Raw genomic sequence first — 14838 nt, 5'->3', positions numbered from 1 at the left:
TATATATATAGTAATAGCCCAATATGTCCGCATTAAGGCACAATGTGTATGTATTTAAACTAAGCGTACAGCACAACGTGGAAATGTGTAACATCCCACCCCAGATTAGGAAAATATACATTTTTTATTCCACCCCTAATATGTAGTTTCAAAATAAATCATTCTGCTACTTGGGTCCTTACAGCCAGTGGAAAACAATGAAAAGAGGCAGTTAAAGATGAAGGAATCAGCTACATTTTATGCATGTCACAGAGCCATTTCTTCCACCTTTATTTGAATAGAAGCTGTTGAACCATACTGTACATATTGCTGCTGAGAAATGTTCATGGGTAGTACCTTTGTAAGTGAAATTGAACGGTCAACTGTGACATAAAGAAAACCAAAAATGCTTAATCATGTCTTTAAATTTAGAAATATAAACAATTAATTAATTTAGATTGTTATTTGATAATAAATATTTGGACAGACAGTAGAAAAAATATTTGGTATGTTTATTGAAATTAAAAGTAATCATAAGTATATTCTAAATTACAGTTGCTGTTACACTGCTGTTTTGTGTCTCAAACGGTAAAAAAAAACTTGTGAAAGTTTAATGGCACTTTAAACAGTACAGCAAGCTGTTTCATGAATGCTCTCACAATTTAGTTTTCTTCTTGTGTAAAGAGCAGGGATGAAAAATGAAATACTGGCATCCACTTGATATTTACATGAAGTACTTCACATATATAGTTCCATGTAAAAAAAATCTAACTAGACCTTCTTTGATATAGTTGATCCAAAATAATCATTATGGTGTGAAATCCTTCCTACTGTGGTTCTGTCAATTAGTAGATGAAAACTTGTCACTAAACACCACTTATGTTCATTACAAGAACTCCAAATGCCACAGCTTGAGTGGCAGTCTTTAAAATGCTCTATTCAGAATTTTAAAACATTCTAATAATATAGGACCCCTTTTGAAGTCAATACTCACTTGTAAATTCTACACAGGCATGTTCCACCTACACACACAGTCACTTTTAGATTTCAGTAGTGCTAATGTGTTTACTTCAGTCACACTCATGTCGACAGTGAATAATTATTTTGATGTGATGGTCAAATGAAAAGACCTCTGCATGGTTTTCTTTCCTTTTTACTCTTGGTACACATTTGAATTAAAAATCTTTACCACCACTTTATTGCTAAAATATAGTATATACAGGGGTTAGACAATGAAAGTGAAACACCTGGTTTTAGACCATAACATCCCTTTCAGACAGCTTCCTCTTGTGTCCACAGTTAATCCTGTTGGATGTGGTTCGTCCTTCTCGGTGGTATGCTGACATTGCCCTGGATACCGTGGCTCTTGATTCATCACAACAACTTGCTGTCTTTGGCCCTTTCCCAATCAGTGGCTACACACTCGCCCTACTCCCTACACACTACACTCGCTGTGAAGCACCCTCACAGCTGAACTGAGTCCCCTTGATGGCGCTGTATACACCCTCCTCTTTTGAGATGGGCTCTCCTCACTCCACCGGAACAGGAAGCTGCTGTCACCATGTTAACGGTCCAAGCTCTGGCAGCGATTGAATGCAGGAGAACAAAAGGTTTTTTTTTAAGAGACCAAAGAAAATATTTAATTAGACCCACAATTTAGAAAGTTTTCAGATATGACTGTATTTGTAACAAAGTGTGATAACTTGTCAAAACAATTGCACATTTAATGTTTTTAAAATAATTTATTTACTTTTACTTTCATTTTTCTTTTCTTCTTTTTTTAAATATGGACCAGGGTTCGGTGTCTTTAATAAAGTTTTAATTGAATTAAACATGATTTATATGAAATTATATTTGTTGGTGAGGTGTTTACTTAGTAAATATGTGTACAAAACATATGTGGAACTTATATTTATACGTCCCGTGTTCCATGTCGACCACTATTTGGTGCTGCACCTGCTGCTCAAGTCTGCATCGGATGCAGACTCGCTGTGGAGGGCTTAATAAGCCACTCGCCCTCGTACCTAATTGGTTTCAGATGGGACTTAATATGGCCAACCCTCTGCGGGAACGTGCAAACTGAGTGAGTAGGGACTAGGGCGAGTGTGTAGCCACCGATTGGGAAAGGGCCTTTGTCATAGATGTGCTAGCAAGATGTGCACCAACAATTTGTCCTCTTTTGAACTCTGGTATGTCACTCAAAATGTTCTTTTTCTTGTGTAGTGTTTTATGGCGGTTGGCAAACAACGGAAGATGTGCATTACCGCCACCTACTGATATGGAGTGTAGATCAAAATACTTTAATTTTATGTTGCTTATATTCTTTTTTCTAATTTTGTTTTTCTAAAAAAAAACAATTTGTACACTTTTACTTCTGGTTCTTTTTGTAATATATTTATTATATTAAATGTTTCTTTGATTTTCACCCATAATGTTGTGTGCACTGCAATATTTTGAGCAAAACTGTGCTCTTACCCTGCTAATTGAACCTTCACACTCTGCTCTTACTGGTGCAATGTGCAATTAATGAAGATTGGCTACCAGGTGGTCCAATTTAGCCATGAAACCTCCCACACTAAAATGACAGATGTTTCACTTTCATTGTCTAACCCTTGTATATGTGACATCATAGAAACAAAATCAATATGCAGTGCCCTAAATGTATACATAGAAGTACTGTAGCAACTCATAATAATGTGTGGTTTTTCCTTGGGACAAATGCCTCATACTAAAAAAAACTCCTCTAGATAATTGTTTCATGGCCCAAGTGACAGAAGATAAACTGCGACTTGCTACTGAGCTTGTTGTCAAGGTGAGTTAGAGTGATATTATTGAGTGTGATTTCTGTCTCTGCCATATTTTGACCCTCTTGACTTGCACCTATTGTCTTGTCTATTATTATCCACCCACCTTCCCCTCCCATCTTTTAAGCCTGTCTGCCTAAAAGGTAGGTAGAGGGGGTGGGTAGAATGAGGGCGGTGAGTCAAGAGCTGGAATGAACCATCCAGTCTCCCGACTTATCCCACCAAGGTAGACTCATTTATCATCCAGGCACCCTGACCAAATCAAAGTGGTGGACACCAAAAAAAGGAATCATTAAAACTTTAGCACTTTTCCCTGGGGGCCGGCATTCAAACACCAGTGCCTGGGTACTCCTGAAACACTGTAGGTCAGGTCTTACTGCTGCTATAAGCTCCGTCTGTGAGGGGGGAAAAGTAGGTTTTCCATATATATAGGTGAGAGAGGAGAAGTGTGCAAATAATAGTATAACACATTTTTATAAGATTTTAGGAACTGAACAAAAATGTTGCTTAAATGCATTTCTTTAAATAAGATAGCTGTTTATTTGTCTTGCTTCAATTTGTGAAACTTACATGGCCAAATTTATGATCCAGAAGTGTTAAGTAATTAAGTACAAATACTTTGTTACTTTACTTAAGTAGAAATTTTGGTTATTTATACTTTAGTGGAGTAAATATTTCTCAGCCTACTTTTTACTTCTACTTCTTACATTTTAATTAAATTATCTGTACTTTCTACTCCTTACTTTTTAAAAAAGCAAAAAAGTATTTCATTTCTATTTGACTTTGACTTGTTTTTATTCCATCTTTTTTATTGTTCAGAAAAAAAGAAATAAATAGAAATCTATCCAGATACATAGAACCCTTCGATAGAGTGAATTTGATTGTGGTTGGATGAGAAGAGTAAATGAACCATTCTGACATCCTATTGAATTGAACACACTCTATCACACCTGTATGATGCAAATCACATCACATTCCAGCAGAACATACTGTAGCTGATGTAGCCAAGAATGAAGATGATGGTGGCTGAAACAACTAGTCTAGTCAGAAAATTCAAAAACTTTCAACATAAACATTTGAATTTAACATAACACTCATTATTCAGAAGAAAAAAATGGGCGCAGGGGGGGGGGGGGGGGGGGGGGGGGGGTATGCTTTAGCAGTGGTTTCCAAACTTGACCCACAAAATACCCATAGCAGAGACCTGTGCTCCCAGCTGTTGTTGGCTGATAAACATGTTTTCACGTTAAATAAACTAGAGTAGAACATTTTTTATGCTATTTTTTGTCCGTTTTAAGTACACTAATCTAATTTTGTAAAAAAAAAAAAAGAGGGAAAATGTTCTTAATTGTCATTTTTTTTTGTGTAATTAATTCAAAAATATTTTCAGGACCCCACTTGATGTTTCGGGATCCCACTGTGGGTCCTGACCCCAACTTTGGGAACTACTGCGCTATAGAACTCTGTGGCACAGCCTAAGCTTTTCTCCTTAATTACATTTTTGTGTTCATTACTTTTACTTTATACTTTAAGTAGTTTTAAAACCAGTACTTTTATACTTTTACTTGAGTAAAAAGCTTGAGTTGATACTTCTACTTCCAAAAAACTATTTTAAACTCTAGTATCTATACTTCTACTTAAGTAATGACTGTGAATACTTTTGACACCTGTGTATGATTTATAAAGTTACCACTATAACGATAGATTGTTTTCCAGAGGGAAATATTTAAAGAAACACAGATCATATCTCTTCGAAGAAGTAAAACCTGTTTTAAATCAAATTACCCTGAGCTAGACAAACAGATTTGGTGTATTTGTAGATCTGACTGTCAACAAGTACTTAAGAAAGAGCTTCAAAGCGTAACACAGTGCACATAAAAAATCTCCAAAATTAGACAAGCATCCATTCATTCATTGTCTTTCACCACTTTGCCATCCGCACACAGATATGGTGCCTTTCTTCAACAGTGATTGGGTGATGGGCCTGAAACACATGCTGATGCCCCAAAAGCATTTGGTTTGAAGATCATAAAGTGACTGAAAAAGTACCTTATTTATTTATTTTTTATTTTTTTAAATTAGACATTGAGAAGATAACTGTCTTCAGTTGATCTTGGATAAAGTGAATTTTGAACTTTAGGGAAGATAATTAAATTTAAAAAGAACATTGTCAAGGAAAATAAATTCAACCGCACATTTAAGGAGTGTTTTCATACCTGTGTGTCTCTCAACAGTGAAGAACTTTTCTCCATCCAGCACACTATAAACCACTCTGGCGCTGCTGCCGTATGTGGGGTCATCAGCATCAGATGCAGTAACCTTCATAACAGACGTTCCTATTGAAAAAGAGGGGAAAAAATGTTTAAAAAGGCATTTAAAAAACACCAGAGAATGAGGGTTTCCAGAGACTAGCCCTGGAATTCAAAAATGTGTTTTTTATGTGTATATCGCTCACACACAGACTGTATAAGTAATCCGGCTCTATAAGGTTAAGCAATGTGAGCTTAGAATAGCACATCAGTGAGATATTTTTCAAAAGAAGAGTATGAGTAATAAGTACAAGATACACTTACATGTCTCCATTTTTAGATATACTTAACTGAATATATTTTAAATAGGGAGGATAAAATATTTTGGTGCCACTGCAGCTGTAAGATATCACACCTCTATGCATATAATTTTCTAAAAAATTTCAAAGTTTCAAATTACCTCTCCTGTTCACCAGTGAGATACTTACACCATTTAAAGTTGTTTCCCTTTTCATAAGCACAGCCTTTCTCACAGATGACAAAATGCAGAGTTCTACAGCAAACATTACATCTTCAAAGACTGTTACGAGCTAAAGAAAACTGCATCAAACAGCATGTTATTATTAGCACTTAGGCAAAAAACATAGATATCTTCACATGGAATTTTGAAAAAAATAAATGGTTTGTGCAGCAGCAGTGTTTAAATCATTACTTCGCATTAAGTGAAATATATTTGTCAACAGTGTGGATACGCAAGCCTCTGGCAGCAAATGTGCAGGCACATCATCCCATTGAGTCACAAGTTTTACTTAAATCTCAGCCTACAGCCATTAATACTTCATGATTTCTAATTAGAAGGTAAGGAAGTAACATCACGTTTGTCAACTGCTGGAGCATAACTTTCTAAATATATGTATATACATGTAAAAGAAGGTAAAATGGAGGGAACTGGAAAGATGTTCCCAGGCGCCACAAGCCCTCAAGGACAAGAAGTCAGTCTCTGTCTCCATCCCTCAGGCCAGTGTTATGGGTAATTACTGACAGCTGGTGATGTCCACTAAAGGTCACCACTGTAGCCCTTCTCAGAGCCCTGTCATGCCACTGTCCAGCTACATAATGACCGTATGCTAATGATGCTAATTAGCAGGAAGTGTCACAGCACTGTTTGTTTCCTGTCATTGAATGGAGTTCCTAGGGGGGAAAGAGGGAGGGAGAGGCCAGTGGATTACCATTATAGTCAGCAAGCCATTAAATCAGATGGCTCAGATTACTATTCTATCGCTGTCTTCTACAGTCATTTTTTTTAAATATGTGGATTAAAACCATCATGTAAATGTGCCACGTGAGGATGCAAAGCATATGCAATTTTAAAGAATATTTAACTATTGATAACCATTTTGTGAAGATTTCAGTTAGCTACAGCAAATATGGATTACACAGCAGCTCATGGTGAATTTAAAAAAAACTGCATACAAATGAATTCAATCGAGCTTTTACATCAAATTGCAAATCACTCCATCCCATTACCCATTTCAAATATGCAAAAGTATACATTAGTCTAAACCATAAAGAATCCAAATGTGCCTCGTTTCAGTTGAGAGATGAGTAAGATATCATTATTTTATGAAATCGTGAAACTGTAAAGAGGCTATTTTCATTCCCGGCAATGAATATGGGGGGGTTTGTTAATTCTGCTTACTTGGTTGGTGCTACTACCATGGGTCCAACAAAGCCATTTTCAAGCTATTTTCATCCATGGGATTACTCACTTATCTTAATTTTCCCCAGGTAACAATCGGTTAGACGCTGAGCTTTTTCTGGATACAGCTGGCAGCGACATCAGACAGTCTGAAAGAACTATATAAATGCAAATGCTTCTTTAATGTGTTTATATTAAGTGAAGAAGGCTGTGAGTTTGGCACGTGGGTTTCTATTTAGGTTTTTGTTACAATAAATATTGTAGAGGGGAAGTTATTACTTAAACTAAGGTTGGTGTCACAGGAAGGAGATTTGACCACTGATGCACTTGAAAACAATCTTAACTAAAAATGTAAAGCTCATATATAAGTGCTAAAAAACATGCATTTAAGGCATAATTTTCCCATATTCACTCACTCGAGTTTATTTTTTTTTCCAGTGTAACTTCAAGTTTGGACTTATTTCAAATGAGACAAAATTCACTTTACCAAAATATATGGTTCACACACACATATATACAGTGGTTTGCAAAAGTATTCATACCCCTTGAACTTTTCCATATTTTGTCACATTACAACCACAAACATAAATATATTTCACTGGAATTTAATGTGAAAGACCAACACAAAGTGGTATACAATTGTGAAGTGGAAGCAAAATTTTACATGAATCAAAACATTTTTTACAAATAAAAAACTGAAAAGTGCGACGTGCAAAAGTATTCAGCCCCCTTTTCCCTGAGTGCAACCAATTGCATTCAGAAGTTGCCTGATGACTGCTAATGACTCAAAAGGGTCCACCTGTGTGTAATCTAATCTCAGTACAAATACAGCTGCTCCGTGATGGCCTCAGATGTTGGTTAAGAGAATATTGGGGAGCAAACAGCATCATGAAGTCCAAAGAACACACCAGACAGGTTAGGAATATGGTTTTGGAGAAGTTTAAAGCAGGCTTAGGTTATAAAAAGATTTCCCAAGCTTTGAACATCTCACGGAGCACTGTTCAATCCATCATCCGGAAATGGAAAGAGTATGGCACCACAGTAAACCTGCCAAGACAAGGCCGTCCACCTAAACTTACAGGCCGAACAAGGAGATCACTGATCAGAGAGGCAGCCAAGAGGCCCATGGTGACTCTGGATGAAATGCAGAGAGCCACAGCTCAGGTGGGGGAAACTGTACACAGGACAACAATTAGTCGTGCACTACACAAATGTGGTCTTTATGGAAGAGTGGCAAGGAGAAAGCCATTGTTAAAAGAAAACCATAAGAAGTCCCGTTTGCAGTTTGCCAGAAGCCATGTTGAGGACACAGCAAACATGTGGAAGAAGGTGCTTTGGTCAGACGAGACCAAAATTGAACTTTTTGGCCACAATGCAAAACGCTATGTGTGGCGGAGAAAGAACACTGCACATCACTCTGAAAACACCATCCCCACTGTCAAATATGGTGGTGGCAGCATCATGCTCTGGGGGTGCTTCTCTTCAGCAGGGACCGGGAAGTTGGTCAAAGTTGATGGGAAGATGGATGGAGCCAAATACAGGGCAATCTTGGAAGAAAACCTGTTGGAGTCAGCAAAAGATTTGAGACTGGGGCGGAGGTTCACCTTCCAACAGGACAACGACCCTAAACATAAAGCCAAAGCTACAATGGAGTGTTTTAAAAAAAAGAATATTCATGTGTTAGAATGGCCCAGTCAAAGTCCAGACCTAAACCCAATTGAGAATTTGTGGCAAGATCTCAAAACTGCTGTTCACAAACGCTCTCCATCCAATCTGACTGAGCTTGAGCTGTTTTGCAAGGAGGAATGGGCAAGAATTGCAGTCACTAGATGTGCAAAGCTGGTGGAGACATACCCTAAAAGACTTGCAGCTATAATTGCAGCAAAAGGTGGCTCCACAAAGTATTGACTCAGGGGGGCTGAATAATTTTGCACATCGCACTTTTCAGTTTTTTATTTGTAAAAAATGTTTTGATTCATGTAAAATTTTGCTTCCACTTCACAATTGTATACCACTTTGTGTTGGTCTTTCACATRAAATTCCAGTGAAATATATTTATGTTTGTGGTTGTAATGTGACAAAATATGGAAAAGTTCAAGGGGTATGAATACTTTTGCAAACCACTGTATAGTATGAGTATATAGTTTGTTTGTTAGATAAGCCCAAAATAATGCAAAACAACTTAATAAAACCATGTGTTTTTAAGATACAAATACCCCTACGACTTACATGAGGACATTTTCTTCTCTTACTGGTTGACACGTCACTATTTTTTTACAGGGCTAACAAAGACAGGCAGCCAAGCACCTTCACAACCACAATCAAGTTGGAAACACCAGTTAACCTAGCATGCCACCTGATAGGCATCTTTGTACTGTGGGAGGAAACCAGAGCACAGAAAGGCCACAGACAAGTCTTGACGTAAAGACACAGAGCAAACCTTAATAACACAGTTTAAACCAAAATTGAAAGTCTCTTTCTAAAAAAAAACTGCATGGATTTACATTATTCCAGGCATTTACTTCATTTTCATATTTAATGAAATATAGGTAAAAATGTTGGTTCTAGCTGGTGCGGGGTTTGTGACAAAGGCTATACAGTTAGATTTATGCACGAGTTTAGTTTAATGGTATAAACACAGGCTGTCGCAATGACTTCCCACACCATTTCAGCGCACTGAGAGAGATGGTTCAATTATTGCGAGGGGAACTCGAGAAGTGTGCCACGTGTGAGACACTAGACTGACAGCTATTTAAGAGGCAGCGTCGTAAAAGAGATTTGTGCCTGTCTCAGCTGATGCGATACTGGTAAGGCCTTCAATGGCGGGGTCTAACGGCTGCGGCACCGAGCCTCTCTCCTGTCTCGACCTACCTTAATCTGCAGGACTGAGTGCTCCCTGCCTGCATTATGGATCGTTTAGTAAAACCATAAAAGCTGAGGTGTTTTCACATGAAAAGTTATTCCTTCACCACTTCGTATGTGATTAATTAATTTTTTTCTCTCATCCACATAAATGCCTCGGGGGAGAGGTGGGGAGGAGAAAAGACGGATAGAGAAAGATGAGCGAGTGTGAAGGAACTTTAAGGAAAGCAAAATCTGCTGTCGTAAAAGCCAACGGCCTGAATTCATCGATCATATTCCAGATCTGAACAAGGTTTTAGGGCTTTATTACTAATATGTTATCTTACATGAAAAAAATAAGAAAGGTAATATTTTTCTAAGCATCTGAACTTGTGCATTTTAATAGATCATATTATTTGTTTTGTGTGTTGGTAGTATGATGACCCATTGTGGCCTTTAGGCAAATTTAATCAATAAATGAAACAAACAAAAAATCTGTAAATTACTTCACAGTTAGACTTAATATGTTGTGAAGCTTTGTGTTTTTAATTTTAAAATGTGTTGTTTGCTGTATAAAAATGTACAGTGCAGTGCCCATGTATCTTCACTTTAATACATTTCTGAAAAAAAGAACTTCTAGTATTATGGTGCTGTATCTACCAAGCTGCTTTTCTCAAACACTGTTAATGCTTATTCATAGTGTGCCACACACTGTCACCTTTTTTCCTTCCCTTCCTCCCAACAGATTTCGAAACATAACCCTGCACACTTAGATCAGCCAAAATCAATTATGTCAGGCAGTGTGGTTGAGTGCAAAATGATGCATGTTACTGGTTATATACATAAAGGCAGTTGGCAAGGAATATTGATTGTAAGTTGCCTGCCTTGTCTCATTCCTCTCTACCCTGATCCTGCTGTTCCCAAATGTCTCACCTACTGTTAGCATGACAGGCCTTCCTCATGGTGACTTCAGTAATTTGCAACCACTGCAGGCCCAAGTAACAGGAGCGGTGATTATTACTCCAATCCCCCTTGTGGAATACGTTCATTACATGGAGAAAAGTTGGTGCATCACTCAAGCTAACTACGTGCGTCTTGGGAAACAAAGGACAGAACAGCAAAAGGAGAAAACAATCAAAATGCATGCTTTGTCCTAATTTTGGTTCATTTTGTTGCACCATAACATAATTGCATTTTTAAGATTTTTCTGTCAACCACCATCAATAATAATCAAATGTGTGCATTAAGTAAAGTATGAATGATATATTGTTATGCATTACAAGGTTGAGCAGTTGACCAGTAAATGGGACACGTATAAGTACATCCCACAGTTTTTCTTTCTTTTTTCTTTTTTAACAAATCTGTAGTCTTTACATAACCCGTTTCCTGAGGCACCTCCTCATTTCAAAACTTTACACCGTTTAATACTACGTCAAATTAAATGACACAATAAAAGGCACAGCACGTGGACATTACTATGAAAATGTACTTTCACATGGACTTTACTATGAAAAATGTACTCTGGCATAGGATTTTGTAAATGACATAAGCTGAAACAAGGCCATACTGAAAGAAGCTCTAGAAAATCTTTAACATATTTGAAATATTTTACAGTTTATGGTTGATTGTTTTTTTCTAATTATCTGTTAGAAAGATTAGATTTTAAAAAAGACAATTTAATATCTAATTTTATGGTGATTTAAGTCTGAATTTTCTATAAATTATATCAAAATCAACAGAAGACATGAGCAAAAAATGGTTAGTTTTGCCTGTTATTCTTTGAACACTGAGTCTTTGTGTCATTAAAGGCTGCAGCACAGACATTGTGTTGTGACATATCTCTGATCTCTGATGGAACTGTATCAATCTCTGGATTAAATCCATGGAAAATGTCCACATTTTTTGCGACTTTACCCTTAACAGTTGCCCATTCTGGATTTAGTTTCATCCTTTCATTCATTTTTCAGTAAAAAGTAAAAAATTAAAAATAAAAAAGTGTGCCCTATAGTGACTAAATGGTTTCATAGCTAACAAACTGGGCTTTAGTATGTTATCAGTCTGCTCACATAAAGAAAAAAAATGAATGAATGATGGATGTCTTAGTATGCGTGTTGTAACACGGTGTAATAGTGATTTTAAATTGGAAAAGGCCTGTCTTTATTACTTCAATATTAGCTGGCCGTGAGGAGCATATAAGCTTTAGCTTAGAGTGCTGCTGCCAATAATGTATCTGCAGTATATGTGCCAGATTTAAAAGCTCAATCTATCCACTACTTAATGCAACTTTAGGAATGACACAGACCAGCAGAAAACTGGTTTACATTATCCTTTGGTACTTCTTTTTCTTCTTCTTCCTCTTTTTTTAATTTTTATTTTAAGGCTTCACTCAAAGTTGCATTAATATTAAAAATAAATGGGAAACCAAAATGGGAAATGAAATTCAATTCAATATTGATGCTAAATCTTGCAAAACATAAACTTTAGTTCACCATCTCCTTACATAAGAACCATGTTGTATTAATGTCTGAACGCCATCAAAAAGTTCACTTAGAAATGTAAGTTTCAGTCCAGAATCTTAATGTCTGCTTTTTAGAGACAAAGAAATACACACTGCCTGAGACAGGAAAATGTTTTCCTGTTTTTGCCAATATGTTTTTAACCTTAAATAGCACCTTGAAGAGGACGGCCACTACGTTTGCACATGCTGTTGTGCAGATCTACTGTATATAAAACCATAACACTAATATGGCACCCTGACAGCATTACAGTTACTGACAGAACACACCTTTTTTCATTAGTTTGTACTCATCAAATAAAATCTGTTACTGGTATTTGTTTATCAGCTTCTGCTTTAAAATTATGTTAGTTGTTCTTAGTGTAAGCACCCTGGTATAATTCTTTGGTGATACTGCATCCATGCATATGTACTCACAAACCTGCACACACAGAAACACACACATGCAATTTTAAAGCTTCTTTTGTTGCATCAGAGACCTCTGTGTAACTAAGTAGCCTCCGTATATGTTGTTGTGAACTTCAGAGTGGTTCAGGGCTTTATGACAAAGATGAGTTGGATATCATTAATAATTGAAAGACGGGAGTTTAAAATGAACAGACTTGTGTTTTACCATTGCATTACAAATGAACGTAAGGCAACATAAAATTTTAAGGTTGTACACAATTTGCATTAAAATGGATTTGTTTCTTTATTCAGTAAGTGCAGAGAAGAATAGGTCTTAAAGAGAATGATTTCTCTTTGGCTTGTAACGGAGTACCTATTAATCAAATAATGGCGAAATTCTGAATTTAGAACATGATGCATATTTTTTTCTCAAACAAGCCTTGAAAATTTGAATTGAATTTAAAATGACTTTTAGAACTGAAACAATTATTCTTATTACAGAAAAAAAATAGCAAGATTACTTAGCAGTGAGTGTAGCACACGACCATTACAAGCAATTACCTTTTGGTGTATTATTTTATACAAACACAAATAAAACAGTCATTTAAAAAACAGAACATTTAGAACAATTCAGCCATTTAAGTATTTTTTCTTTGACATTGTTTGAATAAATGTGTTATCTTCATGTGAAGACTGCTGGGTATTATGCAACTGTATTAAATGGAGAAACATAAGTGGCTATGAAACAGTCATAAGCTAATAGTCAAATGTAAATACTTAAGCCCACTAAAAATGTTCACTTGAACTCATCCTGTGTGCCTCACTCTTGGATATGCAGAGGAAAAGCAAACCTATTGATTGTTGTGATTTTTTGGCACTGCTAAAGTTGAGGGTAACAACAGCCAGAGAGTGGATTCATTGCTGTTGTACACCTCTATGTGAGCGTCATTTGTTTACCTTTTTATAGAGATAAATGTGTTTTTCCGACCGAACCAATGTCATCCATTTTCTTAACCTGTGCTTTGTGAGTGTGCTGGGATTTGGGCATGAGAACAACAGGGCAGGTGGCCACTGCAAGAACATGCAAACTCAGTTCCCACTGGGCCTCGCTCAGGACTGAACTAAGGACCTTCTTTCTGTGTGGCAAACACTCACTGCTAACACTCAAAGACAAGGCAAGACGTATTTACCTCAAGCTGCTCGGACTACTTTTTAGGACTCACATTTAAGCTAATCAGTGTCAACGTTCTTTACCTCCTGTGTTTTTTGCTTTATCGTTTTAACCGTAAGGAACAGAAAGGTAATGCATAAACCTTTTTTTTTAGTTTGCGTTTGAGGAAAAGAAAGGGAAAAGCTGAGTGTGCAGACTGAGAGACAGAAAGCCTGAACAAAGCAAGAGACATGAACAGAGGCTGTGATGCTGTGACAAGGAAGACACAGGAGCACATGACAAGAGTGGTTAGTAAAGATGAATTTGCCTCAGGCAGCTGACTGCTGATTACTTTCTTACTGTTATGGCCTTGTGTGTTTCAAGGCAATTTGCCTATACAGTTAGCCGTAAAATAGCACAGTCTGCAAATCACTGGTGTGGCTAATGCTTGCAACCTGTCTCAAATCAAAAAGTGTAACCTTGCTTCACGTCAGAGGAGCTGTGTTCAAATTACACAAGAAGTGCTGATTCGAACCAGGTTCTGAGTACACCCCGAATTAAAAGAGCAAAGAAAAAAAGTCAAGTTTACAAAAAAGTCAACAAAATTTTGCATTCTGCATGAGACAATAAAAAAATAAAATAAAAACTGTGGCTGCTGATGAGACAAGTCAAATACATCAAGCAAAGTGTTTTGTTAATATAATAATATAATATGAAAAAGTACTTCACAGATGAAGCTGGCTTGTAAATGATTTATTCATTTATTTTTCTAAAACAAGACACTGATTCAACACTTACCTTCCACATCTACAGCGGGTAAAATAAGTATTGAACATGTCAACATTTTTCTCAGTAAATATATTACTAGAGGTGCTAATGACATGAAATTTTCACCAGTTGCAGGTAACAACCCAAGTGATCCATACATACAAAGGTATCAAACCATAAAGGTCCAGAAATGAAGTTATTTGTAATAATGTGGAATGGCACAGGGAAAAAGTATTGAACATATGAAGAAAGGGAGGTGTAAAAAGGCATGGAAAGCCAAGACACCAGCTGAACTCTCTCAGTAATTAGAAAGCAAGCCTGCCCCTTGTCAGTGCAAATTAATATTGGTTCAGTCCCAAATGATCACACAAGAACCATCTGATGATAGGTAAAAGTAAAGAGCTCTCTGAAGACCTTCACAACCTTATTGTTGCAAAGCATAATGA

At 36.7% G+C, this 14838-nt stretch overlaps 1 protein-coding gene across 2 annotated transcripts in view; it reads right to left on the bottom strand.

Annotated features, from left to right (window-relative positions):
* cdh22 (cadherin 22) overlaps window positions 1–14838 on the bottom strand; it is a gene marked incomplete at its 5' end in the record, with an annotated part of 60851 nt that overhangs the window by 42193 nt on the left and 3820 nt on the right. For both annotated transcript variants that reach the window (XM_014008610.1, XM_014008611.1), the window contains 1 exon segment: window positions 5000–5119. In XM_014008610.1, coding sequence (XP_013864064.1) covers window positions 5000–5119 — 120 coding nt within the window.

The sequence above is a fragment of the Austrofundulus limnaeus genome, unplaced genomic scaffold (genome assembly GCF_001266775.1).
Source record: "Austrofundulus limnaeus strain Quisiro unplaced genomic scaffold, Austrofundulus_limnaeus-1.0 Scaffold51, whole genome shotgun sequence".
NCBI lineage: Eukaryota > Metazoa > Chordata > Actinopteri > Cyprinodontiformes > Rivulidae > Austrofundulus > Austrofundulus limnaeus.
Note: the sequence above shows the minus strand (reverse complement) of the source record. Positions and strands in the feature narration are given on the sequence as shown.